At 32.8% G+C, this 20,461-nt stretch overlaps 1 protein-coding gene and 1 non-coding gene across 2 annotated transcripts; one reads left to right on the top strand and one right to left on the bottom strand.

Moving 5' to 3' along the window:
- Positions 1-208: 208 nt before the first annotated feature.
- Positions 209-315, bottom strand: LOC142637723 (small nucleolar RNA R71). Its single transcript, XR_012844849.1, has one exon. It is a non-coding gene; the product is annotated as a small nucleolar RNA R71 (small nucleolar RNA).
- Positions 316-16,481: 16,166 nt separating this feature from the next.
- LOC142635262 (uncharacterized) lies at positions 16,482-17,432 on the top strand. The gene has a single exon (XM_075809451.1). It carries the CDS (start codon positions 16,482-16,484, stop codon positions 17,430-17,432), a length of 951 nt encoding a protein of 316 aa, XP_075665566.1.
- The last annotated feature ends 3,029 nt before the right edge of the window (positions 17,433-20,461 follow it).

Below are 20,461 nucleotides of genomic sequence, written 5' to 3'. Positions count from 1 at the left end.
CCTACACTTTAAGGAATTTGAGGAGGTATGTTCTACATCCCATGACCAATCATGTAATGAAGAGACCATTAGGTTGAAGTTTCTCCCTTTTTCTCTTAAAGACAAGGCAAAAACTTGTCTTAATTCTTTGAGACCTAGGTCAATTGGTACTTGGAAAGAGATGCAAACTAAATTTTAAAAAAAATTTTTTCCAATTCATAGGACTAATGCACTTAAAAGACAAATAATGAATTTTTCACAAAAAGATAATGAGACATTTTATCAATGTTGGGAAAGATTTAAAGATTTGCTTAATGCTTGTCCACATCATGACTATGAAACTTGGAGTATAATTAGTATTTTCTATGAAAGTTTAACTCCAAAGATGCACCAATTTGTAGAAATGATGTGCAATGGAGAATTTTTGAATAAAGATCTTGATGAGACTTTTGATTATTTTGATCTCTTAGCTGAGAATGCCCAATCTTGGGATACCATTGATACCTCAGATAGGTCTAGAGCATCCACCAACCCCTCTAAGGGTGGTAAGTACCAACTTAGGGAAGATGATGACCTTAGTGCTAGGGTGGCTAGTCTAACTAGGAAGCTTGAAGCCATGGAATTAAGGAAGGGCAATGGAATCAATATTGTGCCTAAAATTGATGCGGTTTGTAGAATTTGTGAGACCATGGAACACCCTACCAATGAATGTCCTACAATTCTAGCTTTTAAAGAGGTGTTGCATGATCAAGCAAATGCTATGAACATGGTGAAAATACCATACCCTTCCCCCTATTCATAGACATACAAGTTAGGGTGGACGAATCACCCAAATTTTAGTTGGAGGAATAACAATGTGGTTGCACCTCCTATACATGGTTCTTCAAATTTTGTTCCCTATAATCCTTCTCCAAAGAAGAGTCTTGAAGACACCTTGCAACAATTCATGCAAACTCAATCCACCGTTAATAATCAGAACTCACAAGCCATAAATGACATTAGGAGCACTCTTACTAAATTGACCACATCCATGAGCACAATAGAAAATGGTAAGTTTCCATCTCAACCACAACCAAAACCCCAAGGTCAATTTTGTGTTGATGATTGTAGTTCTTCTGAAAATAAAGTGAGTTAAGTTAAATCTGTAACTACTCTTCATAATGGAAAAATCATTAAGAAAGATATTCCTAAAAGCAATACACAAGATGAATCTTCCAAAACAAAGTGTAGTGATGAAGTCCTTGACCCTAAATCTAATGAAATTGAAAGGTGCCTTATCCCTGCTCCCTCTCCCTAAAGGTTGATTCCACCTCAAAAAGTGAATCAAAATTTTGAAATCCTTGAAGTGCTTAAGCAAGTTAAAGTGAACATTCCTCTTTTGGATGCCATAAAGCTAATTCCATCATATGCTAAATTTTTGAAAGATTTGTGTATTTTTAAGCATAAGCTTAATGTACATAAGAAGGCATTTTTGACTGAACAAATTAGTGCAATCATTCAAAACAATAGACCTCCAAAGTTTAAAGATCCAGGTTGTCCCACTATTTCATGTGTGATTGGTAATTCAAAAATAGAGAAAGCTTTACTTGATCTTGGGGCAAGTGTGAATCTTTTGCCATATTCAATGTATGAGCAATTAGGTCTAGGTTAGTTAAAACCCACTTCCATAATTTTACAACTTGCCAATCGATCTGTGATTATTCCTAAGGGGGTTGTCGAGGATGTTTTGGTTCAAGTGGACAAATTTTATTTTCCTATTGAATTTATTTTTTTGGACATGCATCCTACTTCTAATGCTAATTCTCAAATATTTGTGATTTTAGGACGCCCATTTCTTGCAACTTCTAACGCATTGATAAATTGTAGAAGTGGAGTCTTAAAATTATCTTTTGGGAATATGTCCCTTGAGCTTAATATTTTTAATACTTGTAAGCAACCTAGGGAAGAAGAGGATGTGCATGAAATTGACTTTATTGAAACACTTGTTCAAGAACAATTCAACAAAACATGTTTTTTAGATCCATTAGAAGCTTGTCTAGTCAATTCATGTGATTTTAATTTTGATGAGAATTCTGAAATTGCATACATTCACTGTCTTTTGGAATCTGCACAGGAATTGGAAGCGGGCAATTGGAAATTGAAATATGAGGAGTTGCCACCTCGTAAGATAAAGTTGTTGCCATCTAGTGAGCAAGTACCAAAAATGGAGTTGAAGCCCTTGCCCGTTGAGCTCAAGTATGCTTTTCTAGGAACCAATGAGACTTTTCCTGTGATAATATCTTCTAAACTTGACTCTTTGCAAGAAGGTAAGTTATTAAATGTTTTAAGAAAACATAAGAGTGCCATAGGATGGAACATAGCTGACATTAAAAGAATTAGCCCGTTGGTTTGTACTCATAAGATGTATTTAGAGGACAATGCTAAACCATCTAGGGAGATGCAATGTAGGTTAAACCCTACAATGAAAGAGGTAGTTAGGACTAAAGTGCTCAAATTGTTAGATGTGGGTATCATATACCCCATCGCAAATAGTAAATGGGTAAATCCTACTCAAGTGGTGCCTAAGAAATCTGGAATAATTGTGGTAAAAAATGAGAATAATGAGTTAATTCCAACTCATGTCACCACAAGTTGGAGCATGTGTATTGATTATAGAAAATTGAATGCAATTACTAGAGAGTAGCGGGTCATGAGTACTATTGTTTTCTAGATGGGTATTCTGGGTACTATCAAATTAAAATTGCACTTGAGGATCAAGAGAAAACCGCATTTACTTGTCATTTTGGTACTTTTGCATTTAGGAGGATGCCATTTGGTTTATGTAATGCACTTGCCACTTTTCAAAGATGCATGCTAAGTATTTTTAGTGACATGGTAGAACATTATTTAGAGGTTTTCATGGATGATTTTTCTGTGTTTGGTGACTCTTTTGATGAATGCCTTTCTAATTTGAAAAAAGTCTAAACTAGGTGTGAAGAAAAGAATTTACTATAAAATGGGGAAAAGTATCATTTAATAGTCACAAAAGGGATTGTATTAGGCCACATTGTTTCTTCAAAAGGCATTGAGGTGGATAAAGCAAAGATTGAGTTGATTGCTAATTTGCCTACACCTAAGACTGTTAAAGATGTGAGATCATTCCCTGGACATGCTAGATTTTATAGGATGTTCATAAAAGACTTTAGTTTCATATCTAGACCTATGTGTAACCTCCTAATAAATGACACTCCCTTTGAATGGACCCAAGCTTTCCAAGAAGCTTTTGGTAAGCTAAAAGGCACGCTTACCACTACACCTATCATGCAACCACCAAATTGGACTTTACCTTTTGAAATTATGTGTGATGCAAGTGATTATGCAATTGGAGCTGTTTTAGGGCAAAGAAAGGATAAAAAATCTCATGTAATTTATTATGCAAGTAAGACTTTGAATGAAGCTCAAATGAATTATTCTACAACTGAAAAAGAGTTACTTGCTGTGGTATTTGCCTTAGAGAAATTTCGTTTATATATTCTTGGTTCTCTTGTTGTTGTTTTCATTGACCATGCAGCTTTAAAATATCTTCTTTCAAATAAGGATGCAAAGCCAAGGTCCATTAGATGGATTCTTCTACTACAAGAATTTAATATCACCATCAAAGATAAAAAGGGAGTAGAAAATGTGGTGGCAAACCATTTGTCGCGCCTCACTTTTAATGAATCCATGGATGCATTGCCCATTAGGGATTCATTCCCTGATGAACAATTTTTTTCCATCTCTACTTTGCCTTGGTATGCTGATATTATCAATTTTCTTGTCACAAGCCAAACACCATCTCACTGGAGTGCTCAAGATAAGAAACGCTTCATAGTTGAGGTACGCAATTTTTTCTATGATGATCCTTATTTATTTAAGTACTATCCAGATCAAATCATTAGGAGATGTATCCCTGATAATGAAATATTTAGTATCATCTCCTTTTGTCATAATGAAGCTTGTGGAGGCCACTTTTCTTCAAGGAAAACCGTTGCAAAGATTTTGCAATGTGGTTTTTCTTGGCCTAATATGTTTAAAGACACTCATCATTTTTGCAAATCTTTTGAGTCTTGTCAAAAGTTGGGAGGAGTAACTCATAGAAATATGATGCCTTTAAACCCAATTTTAGTTGTTGAAATTTTTTATTGTTGGGGCATAGATTTCATGGGTCTGTTCCTTCCTTCTTTTGGAAATCTTTACATTCTAGTGGTTGTAGATTATGTTTCAAAATGGGTTGAGGCTATTCCTTGCAAAAAGAATGATCACAAAATTGTTTTGAAATTTTTAAAGGAAAATGTTTTGTCAAGATTTGGCATCCCTAGGGCAATTATTAGTGATGGGGGCTTGCATTTTTGCAACCGACATTTTGAGGCATTAATGAGAAAATATTGCATAACACACAAGGTTGCCACCCCATATCACCCACAAACAAGTGGACAAGTTGAGCTTGCCAATAGGGAGATTAAATAAATTTTGGAAAAGACGGTTAACCCAAATTGTAAAGATTAGTCTTTGAGGTTGAATGATGCACTTTGCGCATACTGCACTACCTATAAAAATATTCTTGGTATGTCTCCCTATAGATTTGTTTATGGTAAAGCTTGTCACTTGCCTATGGAATTGGAACATAAATCATATTGGGCAATAAAGATGTTTAACTTTAACTTAGACAAGGCTAGTTCATTGAGAAAATTGCAATTGAATGAGTTGGAAGAAATTCTACATGATGCATACGAGAATTCTAGGATTTCTAAAGAAAGAATAAAGGTTTTTCATGACAAATAAATTTTAAGGAAATCTTTTGAACCATCTCAAAAAGTTCTTTTGTATAATTCTAGGTTACATTTGTTTCCCAAAATATTGATATCAAGATGGACTAGACATTTCATTGTTAAAAATGTTTTCCCCCATGATACCATAGAAATTGAAAATCCTAAGAATGGTAACATATTTAAAGTGAATGGACAACGTCTTAAGCCATTTCTTGAGAATTTTTCACAAGAGGAGGAATCCATTAGTTTGGAGGATCCCATTTATTAAGACTTGCCAAGCAATTAGCATTAGCATTTGTGTCGTAATTTAGATTTTTTTTTTCTTTTTTTTGTTGTTGTTGTTGTTTTGTTTTCTAACCCCTTTTGCAGGTGTTAAAGTTTTTTCTATTCATTTATGTTCATCTCTTCAAGGTACTCTCTGTAATCTCTACTCTTTATTTTTTTTCCTTGTTATCATTGAGGACAATGTAAGTTTTAGGTTGGGGGAGGAACTTGAGATGATTTGCATTTGGTTTTATTTTATATTATTTTTTTTTTTTGGGTTTTTTTTGGGATTTTTGTTTCTTTTTTTTAGTCCAATTTTCAAAAAAAAAAAAAAAGTGTTGCTTTAGCAAGAGTTTTAAGTCAAAGTTCTTTATGCTACTTCTATCTAAAGAATTCCACTGTTTTTCATGCTCAACTAGTATGCACATGCATATTAGCCACATGAACATGTTTCTTGGTTGAGAGATAGAGATGACTTTGAAAATCTTAAAAATAAAATGTAGAGACTATAACCCAAGTGAGTTCTTGAGCCATTCATTTTTTTTAGAGGGTTATTTTCTTTTGACCTCATTTTTAATTTGGAAGCACATAACTTTGTTGTTACTTGGTCTCATTATTCTTTGATTTGGTCGAATGCTAAGAATTCATCAAATTTTATGCCACACCTAAATATGTTAAAGTCATGGATTTTAAAGAACTATCCCAATCCTTAAGAGATGATTTTAGGCCATCTTTGTTAATTTTGAGCCTTTATGATACATTACTGCTAGTCACCCATTTGAGCCTATTATTTTAGTCGTTCTTTCTCAAACCCTTTCCTAAGGTGTTCTAAGAATGAATGCAATCAAATTGTCTTATTACAATAAATTTGTGGTGAAATAGTTGGAAGAAAAGGAGAACTCCCTCCAAAAAAAAAGAGTCATAAACAAAAAAGGAAAAATGTTGAAAAAAAAGGGCATGTGAAAGAGGAAGAAATAGAGCATGAATTTGTTGATGAAATTTTGAAGAAAAAAAAAAGAAAAAAAAAATGAAAGTGCGATATTCAAGAAACTTGAGAGAATAAATTAATTGGCATATATTCAAAAGAAGTTGTCTCTCTAATTATTCTTAGGAACACTTTTTTATTTTTACCTATACCCTTTGTTCTAAATTCCTCCTCTTTACCCTGCATTACATCCCAATTGAAGTCCTATTTGATCTTAAGGAAGGTGTGGTTTGGATCTTGACATGACTAATCAATGTGTGTGGTGTAATAGTCTTAGTGTTTGACATCCTTTCATGAGACTATAAATATCCTTTATTTTGCTTCACCGTTCTTTATCTTATTTATATGTGAGATATTAGTCTTTGTTCTATATTATTCTGCTCACATATGTTTGAGAGTGTTACACCCTTTTCGAAGTAATTTTATTTGCTGAGTGTTAACAACTGTGAGATTTGAGTTGAAACATAACTTTGGATAAACATTCAAGCCATGTTTTATCTTAAGACTAAGGTTGTGTTTGAGTTGGCTAAACCATTCACACACTAAGTATTGATGGCATGTGGAATATCTTTGGTGGTTGTTAGTGTTTTGACCTTTGATTAACTATTTCTACTAAAGTAATAATTTTTTGTTATTTTGTGTCTTTGTCTTGAGTCGGTTAAATTGCTAGGGACTAGCAATGAGCTGGTTGGGGAATGTGATAATAGCTTAATTTTACATATTTATATCATTATTAGAAAAACATTATCATACTTATTTTGAGTTAATTCATGCATTTATAGTTGATTTTGGAATAATGTTAAATAATCAATTTTGTGCTTACTTGAATTTTAATGCGTGAATTTGTCTTTTTTAGGATAATGAAATTAAATAAATAGATTTGTGCAAAGAAGAAAGCTAATTGACTTTAATTTTACAAGGACCATGATGAAGTCAAAGAAGACCAACCCAATTAAATTCAATTCCAATTGGAGCAAGAAATCAAAGGAAATTTGCACCTAATCCAAGCCCAATTCGGATTAGGATTCCATCTTGCACACCAGTTAGTATTTGAAGCATAACTTTCGGCTTAGATGTCAAATCAAGATGATTGAAGTTGGGTTGGAACACTAACTTAAAGGCTACAACTTTGTAGTTTAGGAAAAGTCTGAATTTTGAAGTTAAATGGGCCAAAAACGTTGGTTAAGTGAAGCCTAAAAACCTGCGATTTTCTCCAAACGGGAATTCAACTTATAATAGGATTCCTTGACCTATTTAAAGGCTCTTCAGGGAAAAATTTTGGAGAGAGCTACTGTAGAACATAATTTAGGTTTTCTGAAAGTTTCTTTACAATTTTTAGAATTTTATTTGTGTTATGGCTTGCTAAAAGTCTTGCTAAGGCAAGGGGTGAAACCTAACCGTTTATTAGTATGTTCTTAACAATTATTTATTGGTTTTAATGCTTATGTTTTTTTATTGTTTTACTCATCTAGAAAAGTGTTTAGTTCTGTATAATCCTTTGATTTATCGTAAACTCTGAGCACGTTAAATGCTTAGTATTCCCTGTGAACTAATTCACTAGTTTTGTTTTGTCTAAAATCAATCAATTGCATGAAACTACCTTAGACAATTAATTCTTTAGTTTTTATTGTTAAATCATCCGACTAAGATTATCCTTCATATGAATTTTAGTTGAGTTATAAAATAAATATTGTTAAGGTCACCAATAGATGTGTTGTGTGTGGATCCCGAAACCTTAGCGCTTTAATATATTGTTATTTTTTCTCAATTTAAATTACCTTCACTAAACTATCAAAAATATCTTCAGTTAAATTTTATTATTTTAGTTTTATTCTATTGTGGTTTGCTAATCAATTCCATTTTCCCTGTGAATTCGACCACAGAGTTTTCGTGTTATTACTTCACGACAATCCTACACTTGGGAGCATTATTTAAGTCGCAGCAAACTCCCTTAATTTTCTCTCCTTCTTTGTTACAAACAAATCACAAAGTCACCAATTAACCATTCACAATTTCAACATTCTCTCTCCAAGGCAACAAAAAAGAAACAATGGCATTTTCATCTTCTTAAGAGGCATTCTTCAACTTAACATAGTTCACCTCTTTTTTTTTTTTGTTTTTTTTCTTTTTTTTATGCGCTAATACTGGTTATTTTGTTGTGGGGCCGAATAGTTGTTCATTGACTTGAAGAACGTTCCCCTTCATCTTGGACTTTGTTTCTAGTGATTTCACCTTTTTTTTTTTTTTGGTTGATGCTATTAATGCAAGGGTTTTGGGATGTGTTTAGCTAAATTTTTGCCAAAAAGTGAAAATACATAGCCTATGATAATGCTCTAAATAAGTCTAATTAGAGTTAAGTATTAAAAGTTTAAAATTTGTTGATTTAATTTTATTTCAATTAGGAGTTGAGATCCAGCTCACAACCAAGATAGATTTCATGTTCAAACTTGGTTCATTTCTAACCGAACCAATTCAATTTTATTCACAAGCTGCTTTATAAATTTATTCTCTCTATATAAAGTAAAAAAGATAAAGTTTATTACTTCTTTACAAATCTTAAATCTACACTAATAGTCAATAACTAAATTATTTATGAGGAATAACTATTCTTGTGCAAAAGGTTGTATTAGCTATTCCTTAGTAGATGCAATAATTTCAAAACTTAATATATTTCCAAATAAACAAACTTTTCATATACATCTAACAATTATAAAATAAAAAATCATTAAAAAATAACACATATCTCTCTTAAATTTAAAAATAACAATTTTTAAGGAAATATAATTGTATGAGTAAAATATTTCCTAAAATAAATATTAAGTTTCATTTTAATGTTATAACTCACAACCAAACTAATGAATAGGTTTAGTTATTACATTATGACACACTTTATTACTAGTAATAAATATTGCAATTCCTATCGTAATCCCCGTTCAGTATACGAAACGTACCCTAATAAACAAAATATAAGCATCAAAACTAGTGTTGTTTATTCTAGCCAAAGCATCCGCACATAAGTTTGCTTTTCTATAAACATGTTCCACTCGCAGATTGTTAAAAGTCCTCAACAAGTTCGTCCTCAACAAGTTCCTGTAGTGAGTAGAGGTTCAAGTGAGAAACTACTATAGTTAACTAGTTAGAATAGCTTTCAATTCTGAACAAATAAAAATCATATTCACCAATCTTATTTAATTGATAATCATTCATAATTTACCAAGTAAGATGGATGAGTATAAATGATAGAGAAAAAAATATTGGTCTATGTAAAGTTAATTGGTAATTAATCATAATTTACCATGTAAGATAATTATAGTAAAAATTAATTTTTTTTAAAGAGAGTTATAACCTATAGCGTCCGCTCTTAATGATTACTCTTTATCATCAGACCAAGATACCAAATAGTTTTTTGTATAGCAGGAATTAAACTCCAAATCTTTTTTACAACTATTAAATATTTCATTAGTTGAACCAACTGAAACCAAATTAATTTTTGTTTTTTTACCTAAAAGGAAATCTTATATAAAAAGTCACTGACTATTATTGTTCATGGGGCAATCATATTAATGTGAAAATGACAACCTGACCAATTAGTTACACCTATCATTCTTTCTTACAAAAAAAAATCTTCATCTATCATTCCTTCTCAAAAAAAAAAAAAAATACACCTATCATTCTTTCTCACAAATAAAAACTACACCTGTCATTTTGTAGTTTGGAATTCTTTTCATTTATTTTTTCCCAGAAAGGCTGGCTCTCTCTCCCCACCTTTTTTTGTTTTTTAATTTGTCCTCGTGGCCACCTATTCTGACTAAGAAAAGAGACTATTTTTTTTTTAAAAATTTATGCTAGATGTAAATTTTATTCTAACTTAATTTAAATGTGTGTGTGTATATATATATATATATATATATATATATATATATATGTGTGTGTGTGTGTGAAGCTTTCTTTTGAAAACTTAAACTGTGACTTTTACTCTCCACATCCTACAAATACATATACTTTTAGAGTACCATCACACAAAAAGTACCAGAAACTAAAGAGAATAACAATGATACAAAAAGTTTCAAATGAATCAGATATTTGTACTTAACCAAAATTGGAAAGGAGAAAAAGTTAGCTGGGTTGGAGAGAGAGATCCATTGGAGAATAAACATGACCTTTTTTTCTATAATTTATAAATAAATAAAAACCCTTATTTTACTATTTATTCCTTCCTCATTTTATTTAAATATTGTTTTAGCTTTTTATTATTTTTCTCTCTCCAAAATTTTTTTTTTTTCCTCTCTTAAGTATTTCTTAGGATACATTTGGTACGTTATAATATCTCATGTAATGGAATAGTTATTTATGTGTAATATTAATTCAGTCATTTGGTTGCATCTTTATTACATGGATTAATTATTACATTGGAATTACTACTACTTAAATGGAAGAATTGTTATTCCTCTTTAAAATGGATGTAATAGGTATTCCTTAGTGCATATAATAGGTTTTAAAATTAATATATTTCCAAAAATTTAAAGTTTCCTTATACATAACTTTTATAAGCTTTCTATATGTAACAACTAAACTTATAATGTCTTCTATTCCCAATAATAAATATTATTATTCCTAATGTAATCTACATTCAGTGTACCAAACGTATCCTTAGTTTTAGAATTTTCTCTTCTTCTCTGTTACAAACAAATCACAAAGTCACCAATTAACCATTCACAATTTCAAAATTCTCTCTCCAAGGCAACAAAATGTCATCATCTTTAGTGGGAGGAGCTCGGGGCTCTGACCGCGTGCCTGTTGAAGAATGAGCTAGCGACTCATAGGCTGTGGCTTGGTTAAGGGAACCCACCAGAGCCGTAGCGAAAGCGAGTCTTCATAGGGCAATTGTCACTGCTTATGGACCCAAACCTGGGTGATCTATCCATGACCAAGATGAAGCTTGGGTGAAACTAAGTGGAGGTCCGAACCGACTGATGATGAAGAATTTGAGTTCTTTACAAGTACGTACAATTACAGCTTTGATCACTTCGGATTTTTCTAGAGGCGTATTTGGTATTGCTTCCTTGATTACAGCAACAATAACGTCACCAATATGAGCATATCGTCGATTACTAGCTCCTATGATTTGAATACACATTAATTGTCGGGCCTCACTGTTAATAGGAAATTCTCGGTAAATTATCGTGCTTCAATTTTTATACAAATTTATCTCTAATGAAAAGAAAAAGAGTTTCGCATAATCTAATCGTGCGAAACTTATACATTTTTTCTTTACATATCTTAAATTAGAGAGCCCCCCGCCCTTTTATAATTATAATTCGATCAAGAACGGCCTTTTGGTTCTAATACAACAATGCGTGCATCGCGAATATTGATTATTTTCTTCTTTGTTCTCTTTCTTTCGTCGAAGACTATTGGCTAGTCTTACTTCCACTCTGCAGTACCAGACAAGAGATAGATCTTCCAAAGAACAAAACTTTTTTCTAATAAGCCAATTCATTTGGGACCCTGCGGATCCACTTTTTTTCCTATTCAAAGATCCGCCATTTGTCTTTGTGGTTAAGGTAACGACTTTGGGCATGGCTAGCTCCCATAGTGTGACGGGCGGTGTGTACAAGGCCCGGGAATGAATTCACCGCCGTATGGCTGATCGGCTAGAGGGGGATAGGGCTAAGCGGAGCGAAAAGGGTTTTCCATGAGATGGGAAATGAAAACTATTTGCCTCACACGAGGTTTGTGAATAAGTGATTGTCTGATAATGAGCAAGAAATATCCGTCTTTCTGCAAGAAGAAACAATGTTCTCTTCATCTTCTTAAGAGGCATTTGTCAACTTAACATAGTTCACCCCTATTTTTTTACTCTAATTTTGGTTATTTTGTTGTGGGGCTAGTTGTTCATTGACTTGAAGAATGTTGCCCTTCATCTTGGACTTTGTTTCTAACGATTTCACTTTTTTTTTTTTTTCTTTTTCTTTTTTTCCTTGATGCTGTTAATGCAAGGGTTTTGGGATGCATTTAGCTAAATTTTTGCCCAAAAGTGAAAATACATAGCCTATGATAATGCTCTAAATAAGTCTAATTAAAGCTAAGTATTAAAAGTTTAAGATTTGTTGACTTAATTTTATTTCAATTAGGAGTTGAGATCCAGCTCACAACCAAGCTAGATTTCATGTTCAAATTTGGTTCGTTTCTTACTGAACCAATTCAAATTTATTCACAAGCTGCTTTATAAATTTATTCTCTCAATCTACACTAATAGTCAATAACTAAATTATTGCTGAAATTATTATTATCTTTTTGGTAAATATGAATTGCTGGAATTATATAGAAATAAGTCTGGTACAAGATATTCCCTGTTTATCAAGGGTACATAGCTAATCCACCATAGGCGGCGAATTATTAAACAAAATATAAGCATCAACACTGGTGCTGGCTATTCTAGCCAAAGCATCCATGCATCAGTTTGCTATCCTATAAACATGTTCCACTCGCAGATTGTTAAAGGTCCTCAGCAGGTTCTTGTAGTGAGTAGAGGTTCAAGTGAGAAATTACTATAGTTAACTAGTTAGAATAGCTTTCAATTATGAGCAAATAAAAATTGTATTCACCAATCTTATTTGTAAATAATTATATTTTAAAAAGAAACGTACATAAGTTTATGGAATATTTATATTTACCAGTAAATTACAAATAATAATTTGATATTATATAAACTTAATTAAAAATTTAGATAATTAATTTCAAGAGTTATATAAGGATATTTAATACATATACACTAATAAACATATAATATTATATATACTCAAACCAACACTACAAGAAATCTGGGTTTAGGCGGCGTTTTTTTTAGTGACGTTTTTAAATCCGCCACTATAAGTGGCATACTGTGACGTTTTCTAAAAACACCGCTAAAGATTGAGATTTTAGCGACGTTTTTTAAAAAACATCGCTGTAACTCAAAACAATACCAACGTTTTTTAAAACATCGCAAGAAGCATAGTTTTAGTAGCGCATATCTCGTTTATAGCGACGTTTTAATAAAATGTCACTATAGTGATTAAAGAAAATATACTGAGGGTGTGTCTAAAAAAGAAATACTCTATAGCGACGTTTTCTAAAACGTCGCTATAGTGATTACAGCAAATAGTCTCCGCTTGTTGGTGAAAAAAAAATAACACGCTATATTGATTAAAGCAAACACTTTCAAATACTCTATAGCGACGTTTCGAAAACGTCGCTATATGTTCTAAACTTTTGCCTTTCAGGTTCCCACACTTTTTTTCCCTCTTTTTTTTTTCTTTCTTTCCATTAACTCACTCCGTGTCCCACTCTTTTCTTTCTTAGGCTCACTATTCATTGTCCCCTTCTTTTCTTTTCTTTTCTGTTCTTTGTTCCTAGTGTTTTCTTTGTGACCCATTTTCTCTAGGATCACCACACATCTTTTCCCTTCCACCCACTGCCACCACCATACTTTTTTCCCTCTTTTTTATTGTTCAAGTTTCTTTAGAGTGTAAGTATTTGTTCTTGACTTATGGGTTTGCTTTGATATGGTATTTTTTTAATGGGTCATGGAGCTTTTTTGCTATTTTTCAGTTTTGGTTGGAAAGTTTTTGTTGTTCAATTTTCTTTAGAGTGTAAGTATTTGTTCTTGGCTTATGGGTTTGCTTTGATATGGTATTTCTTTAATGGGTCTTGGAGCTTTTGTGCTAATTTTTTCTATTTTTCAATTTTGGTTTAAAGTTTTTGTTGTTCAAGTTTCTTTAGAGTGTAAGTATTTTTTTTTTTTGGCTTATGGGTTTGCTTTGATTTGGTTTTTCTTTAATGGGTCATGGAGTTTTGTACTAATTTTTTCCTTTGTCTATTTTGGTTGGAAATTGGTAGAAAATTCTCTTATTCAGATTTGGCTTCTTGGGCAAAAGGACTTGAGGATCAAGGGCTGAATCATTGTAAGTATTTCTTTAGAGTGTTAGTATTTGTTTTTCAATATTATACCTTCTAACAGTGGCAAGGGATGAACAATAGGATTGCAAAATAGACTATGTTCCAAACATGTATATTAATAGGTTTTTAACAAACTAAGAAACTTAATTTAATAGCTACAATTAATCTTAGGCAACCAACCCACTTAGTTAAAGTGATACATGTATTGGTATTATACAAATATATATATATATATCTATGGTTAATGTGTTATTGTGGAATATTGATGATTAGTAGGTACATTTGATATATTACAAGCTTGTGTTAGTTATTGTTGAATTTTAAGCAAGTTTATATAGCATTTTTAATTTTTTTTTTTTTTTTTTTATAAATAATGAGCAGCTTTTGCGACATTTTTGAAACGTCGATAGGTGTGAATATTTGCAGCGTTTTAAAAACGTCGCTAAATGTATTTTCCTACATTACATACGAAAATGTTATATTAGAAAACGTCACTAAAAGTTTTTGAACGCCACTAAAGAGTAACATATAGCAACGTTTTTTGAAACGTCGCAATAAACCTATAGTGACCGCTCTATTGCGACATTTTTGAACGTCGCAAAAAAAAAACGTCGCTATAGACCATTTGTGTCTATAGTGACGTTTTTTGGGTTTTTAGTGACATTTTACAAATGTGGCATAATCCCAGATTTCTTGTAGTGCAAGTTTCATATTCACCAATGTTTTCATAAACATATTATTATGTTTGGTTTTAGTTTGTTGAATAGTAGGTCCTAAATGTAAACTTAAGTCAAGCATGTTTTTAAATAATCAAATATAAACAGTCGTCTTTTCGAGCTAAGCATAAATAATTTGATTGGTTCATTTATGGCTTTGATAGTTTATTAAATGGTATATTTGATGGAACCAGGTTGGCTAATATACAACACAGAATTGAGGCTTGTGGGATGGAATTGAAGGCTTGGGGGGTTGGTAAGCTTAACCCGGATAAGGATGAAATAAAAGAGCTTTAAAAAAAAATAGACACTATGATTAGGGAGGATGTCACAGAAGAGTCTAGAGCAAAGTTCCTAGAAGTCTCCAAAAAATTGGATGAATTATTACGCAGGCAAGAAATTTTTTGGGCTCAAAGATCTAGAATTTCTTGGCTCAAGCATGGGGATAGAAACACAAAATTTTTCCATGTCAAAGCCTCAGCGGAGATGAAGAAATCATATTCAACGGATTAAAAACTCTGAAGATTGTTGGGTGGAGGAAGTAGATGACATTGCAAATGTGGCAACTGATTATTTTGACAACCTGTTTAATGCAGGAATCTGTGACCAGATTGATGAATGCCTAAGTATGGTGACCTGCAAAGTCACTCCTAATATGCAACAGATCTTGACCAGTGAGTTCACTGCTGATGAAATTAAGGCAGCTGTGTTCCAGATGGGACCAACAAAGGCTCCTGGACCGGATGGTATGAATCCTCTATCTTACCAAAAATTTTGGCATGTTGTGGGTGATAATGTTGTTACTGCTGTTTTAGATTTTTTAAAATCTAGTTGCATGCCTCTTGGCATTAACCATACCAATATTGTTTTAATTCCAAAAGTGAAAATTCCCATGAAAATGTCTGATTTTAGACCAATTAGCTTATGCAATGTTATCTATAAAATCATATCAAAGGTTTTGGCTAACCGGTTGAAGTAGATCCTCCCATATATTATCTCTCCCACACAAAGTGCATTTGTCCCTGGCAGACTCATCATAGATAATGTGTTACTTGCCTATGAGACTCTCCATGCTATGAACATTTGGAAAAAAGGGAAAAAAGGTTCATTGGCGTTGAAGCTTGATATTAGTAAGGCTTATGATAGAGTGGAATGGCCTTTCCTCCATGGCATGATGGTGAAATTGGGTTTTCCAGAGAAGTGGATTAAGTGGGTGATGGGATGTGTGAGTTCACCATCCTATTCCATTATTATTAATGGGACACCACATGGTCACGTGCAACCTTCAAGGGGGATTCGCCAAGGTGACCCTCTTTCACCATATCTGTTTCTTTTGTGTGCAGAAGGGTTTACAGCTCTCTTGGAAAAAGCAACTATGGAAAGGCAAATTAGTGGGGTATCTATCTGTAGAAGTGCACCAAAAATTACTAATTTACTATTTGCAAATGATTCTCTACTATTTTGCCAGGCTACTCAAACCGAAGTTGCAGCCATTATTGAGATCCTACAAATGTATGCAGGTGCATCGGGCCAATCTATTAATTTACAGAAATCTTTGGTATTTTTTAGTAAGAACACACCGGGTGGCCAAAAGCAAGCAATTGTGGAAAGAAGGATGGCGGTATGGGGTTTAGAGATTTGAGAAGCTTTAATCTTGCTATGCTTGCTAAACAAGGGTGGAGACTACTACAAGATCAAGACTCAATCCTATTCCAATGTCTTAAGGCTAGATACTTCCCCCGATGCAATTTCCTTGAGGCGGTTGTATCTCCAAACTGCTCTTATACATGGAGAAGTATATTGGTAGCAATGCCTATCCTGAAATCGGGGTGTTGTTGGAGGGTGGGTGATGGATCAATGATTAGAGGTGCAAAGGACAAATGGATACCAAACCACACTACCAATAAAATCCTATTTCCAGTCGTGATGGAGGATGAGGACTGGCATGTGGCGGATCTAATTGACCCGGACCTTAATTGGTGGAATCGTGAGCTCATTTATGCCAAATTTCAGAGAGGTGATGCTGATGCAATTTGTAGAATTCCTTTGAGCTATAGGCCTGCACCAGATGCAATTTTTTGGCTTCATAGTAAGGATGGGATATACTCTTGCAAGTTCGGGTATCAAATTGCAAGACGGATTGCAAGGGAATCCACTTGGGCTGAATGCTCCACGGGTCCAGCAGGAAAGCAAGTATGGCAGAAGTTTTGGAAGCTTGGAGTGCCAAATAAAATTAAGTTGTTTGGCTGGCGTGCTTGTCTTTTACCAACCCGTGTGAACTTGGCAGAAAGGAAAATCATCTTTGATAATATATGTCAGTGCTGTGGGAGAGAACCTGAAACTGAAGCACATGTGTTATGGGAATGTGGGGCTGCGCAGGATGTTTGGGCAGGTTGTGTACCTAGGCTCCAGAAGATGCCAAACAACCACGGCAATGTCATTGAGCTTTTTGAGAATCCGTTAGCAAGACTTGAAAACTCAAAACTTGAGTTGTTTCTCGTCCAAGCCTGGTTCATATGGAACCATAGAAATACGGTCGTATATGGAGGAAGCTTTAAGGATCCAAAATGGCTAAACCAAAGAGCTAGCGACTATCTAAAGGAGTTTCAGCAAGCACAATGGCAACTTGCTTTGCTTGCAACAACAACAGGGAGAACCAACTGGAAGCCACCTCCACATTCAAGCTTCAAACTTGACTTTGATGCGGCAATCTTCGATGAGCTGAACTGTACGGGATTTGGTGCAGTAATCCGAAATTAGAGAGGAGAAGTGATGGCTGCCATGTCAGCAAAGGGACCGTCGGTGACATCTAGTGATGAAGCAGAAGCATTAGCTTGTAGGAAGGCACTCAAATTTTCCATCGATGCGGGTTTTTTGGAGCTGATCATTGAAGGTGATAATGCCCATGTTATGAAAAATATTTGTTTAGCACTCCTAAACCGGGCTTCGCTGGGCATAATCATTGATGATGTTAAGTGGCTTATGAATGGTATGCAAAATGTCTATGTAAATTGTATTAGGAGGGAAGGAAATATGGTGGCCCATGCTCTTGCGAGGTTTGCTAAAAATGTCTCAGAAGAGTTGTATTGGCTGGAAGACTCTCCTCCTCCAGTGGTGGATGAATTGTATTTTGACAGTTTGAATTTGAATGAATGAAATTATGCTAGTTTGACTTTCAAAAAAAAAAAAATGGTATATTTGAAAATGTGACTAGTTAACATAGAAAATTTATATATGTAAAGCCAAAATTGAGAGAAAATTCAATTAGATTTCAAATTGAATTTCAATTAAAGTTTAATTTGGGGCCATGTGTACTGTCTATGTTTTTTAATTTTTGCTCCAAGTGAATTAATAAAGCGTAAAAAAAAGTAAATAAACTATAAAAGAAAATATAATCATATATCTAACCCTATATATAAAATTAAAAGAAAAGAGAGTTCGAATGATTTTACTTTTATGAGCCATTTTTTTGTGTAAATAAAAATAATTCAAATTTATAAGCCACTTATAATGCTATGAATATTTACCATCTGTTACTAGCTAGGTAAGTAGGTAGAAACATATATATGATATTCATGTGTCTGTATTAACAATGATTATTTTTAATTGTACCATACATATGCATGGTTATAAACTAATTTTAATTATAATTAGTGTCTGAGACAAAGTGATTCATTTCCACAAGTTAAAACATTAAAAAGAAAAATCTAATGTCCTGTTTGACACGAGAGAGAGAGAGAGAGAGAATTATTTATCGGGTCAGTTTGGGAACAGTTTATTTAGCTGAAACTGAGAAATTTTTACTACAATTGATGTAGAGAAAAAGCTAAAAGCTAACTGAATAGTATAGTAAAACCCATAAATAATACAAAAAAATGTAATGAGACTCATAAATAGTAACAAAAATAAGTTAAAAATTCTAGTAAGCTGTAAGTTTCATCACTTCCCAAGCATACTTATCATAATGGGGGTTGCATCGTGGCTTTTATTCTCAAAAGACAAATTACTTTCCTTTTAGTACTGAAGCCATTCAAATCCAAATTGTAGTAGGTAAGCTATGAGAGATGGAGAACACCGTATGTAGTTTGTGGCAAAAGTGCTACAGTCTATTAGTAGGAATAGAAAAGCTATATCCCACTTTTTGTCCTCTTCTTTCTTTTTCAATAATTGTGTTATACCATGTATATGATTTTTTTTTTTTTTTTCCAATTCATTTTTAAACCTCGACTATTTTATAAGAAAATTTTTAATAAATATAGTTAGTAAAATATAAAGTGAAACACAAAAATTGTGACAGAAAATTTGTATTTAACATATAATTATCTTATATATCTTAGATTCCTCAATTAAATTCAAATATTTCTTCTAAAAACTTTTTTAAAAAATAAATAAACACTTGATTGTATTGACTAATCAAACACAAAATATGTTATATTTTTTAAAAATCAAATGTAATACAAATATGTGTTTTAATTTAATTTAAGAACCTAATATATCACTATTATACATAAGATATTGAATCTAATTTTGTCTTTTGTCCTTTCTAAAAAAAAAAAAAAATTGTCCTTTGTCTTCTGATCTAATCCATTTTTGTTTGGGCTCCAACACTCAAGAGCTCAAGCCCAGTGACCTAGGATTGCAAACTAGTAGCACGGCCATTTTGATCGACGTCATATTGTGAGCAACAAAGCCCAGTACCGAAAGACAAAATAGGGACCACAATCAGAAGAGATCCGGATCCCACATAAAATCCAACGGTTCCAAGTCCACCAAAAAACAGCGCATATTCCAAATTTATGCTCAATTAACAAATGAGCACCTAGAATTGGGTGGTCAAGCCTGTGGCCGAAGCCTATATATATATATATATATATATATATATATATATATAGTTGTTTTCGCTTCCTCCTTTGGTGTAAATTTAATATTGGACTATTGGTGGTGAATATATTGTTGAAACTTGAAATTCACATTGTACTGAAGTATACTCCACTATTGGTGGTGGATAGAATCAGATATATATTGCACGAATGTACATAATTTTAAGATAACTGTGGAGGTGTTTTGCCAGAATTTACTTGTTCAATTAACCTCTTGAAACCACTTGTTGCATCTGTTATCAATATAGCTTGCCAATCCTCAATCTTTGCCGAGGTGATTTACTTGATGTATAGGAAGATGATTATTAATAGTGAGGCAGTGAATGTGGGGAATTTAATTTAAATGAGTTAGGCATGGTAAATAATAATTACATATTAATGATGTGAGAAGTAATCTTTTGCTAACCATTAGATTTAATGAAAATTAATGGTCTAAGATGGGTGTAACTTTAGTCAACTTACCCCAGGTGTAACTTGAACATATCTATATTTATATATATATAAAGTAGAGACTTCAAGTAAAAGAACGTAATGTTCTGTCATGTGGCACTTTGTATGAGTAGTATTTCTTTCTTCTTTTTTTTTTTTCTTTTTTTGAGAATTGAGTAGTATTTTATTTAGCCTTTCACCTCACATCATCTCTTATTAATGACCAGTTTAGGCCATAAATGCAAAAGATTAAGAGATTTGGTTCCACCCCCTTTTCTATATATATTTTTTTAAACACACTCACAAACTCAAATGTATGTAAAATTAAACTTAAGATATGAAAATCTATAATTTTATATTTCTCTGTACAATTGTTGTTATATTTTACATCTCTTGACATGTATATTTGGTTTTACAAATTATAAATTATAAACATCTTAGATGTTCAACCATCAAAAGTTCACATATTTTCTTAAAAAA

The sequence above is a fragment of the Castanea sativa genome, chromosome 5 (assembly GCF_040712315.1).
Source record: "Castanea sativa cultivar Marrone di Chiusa Pesio chromosome 5, ASM4071231v1".
In the NCBI taxonomy this organism is placed as follows: Eukaryota; Viridiplantae; Streptophyta; class Magnoliopsida; order Fagales; family Fagaceae; genus Castanea; species Castanea sativa.
The sequence above is the reverse complement of the archived record's forward strand: the minus strand, read 5'-3'. Positions and strand labels throughout refer to the sequence as shown.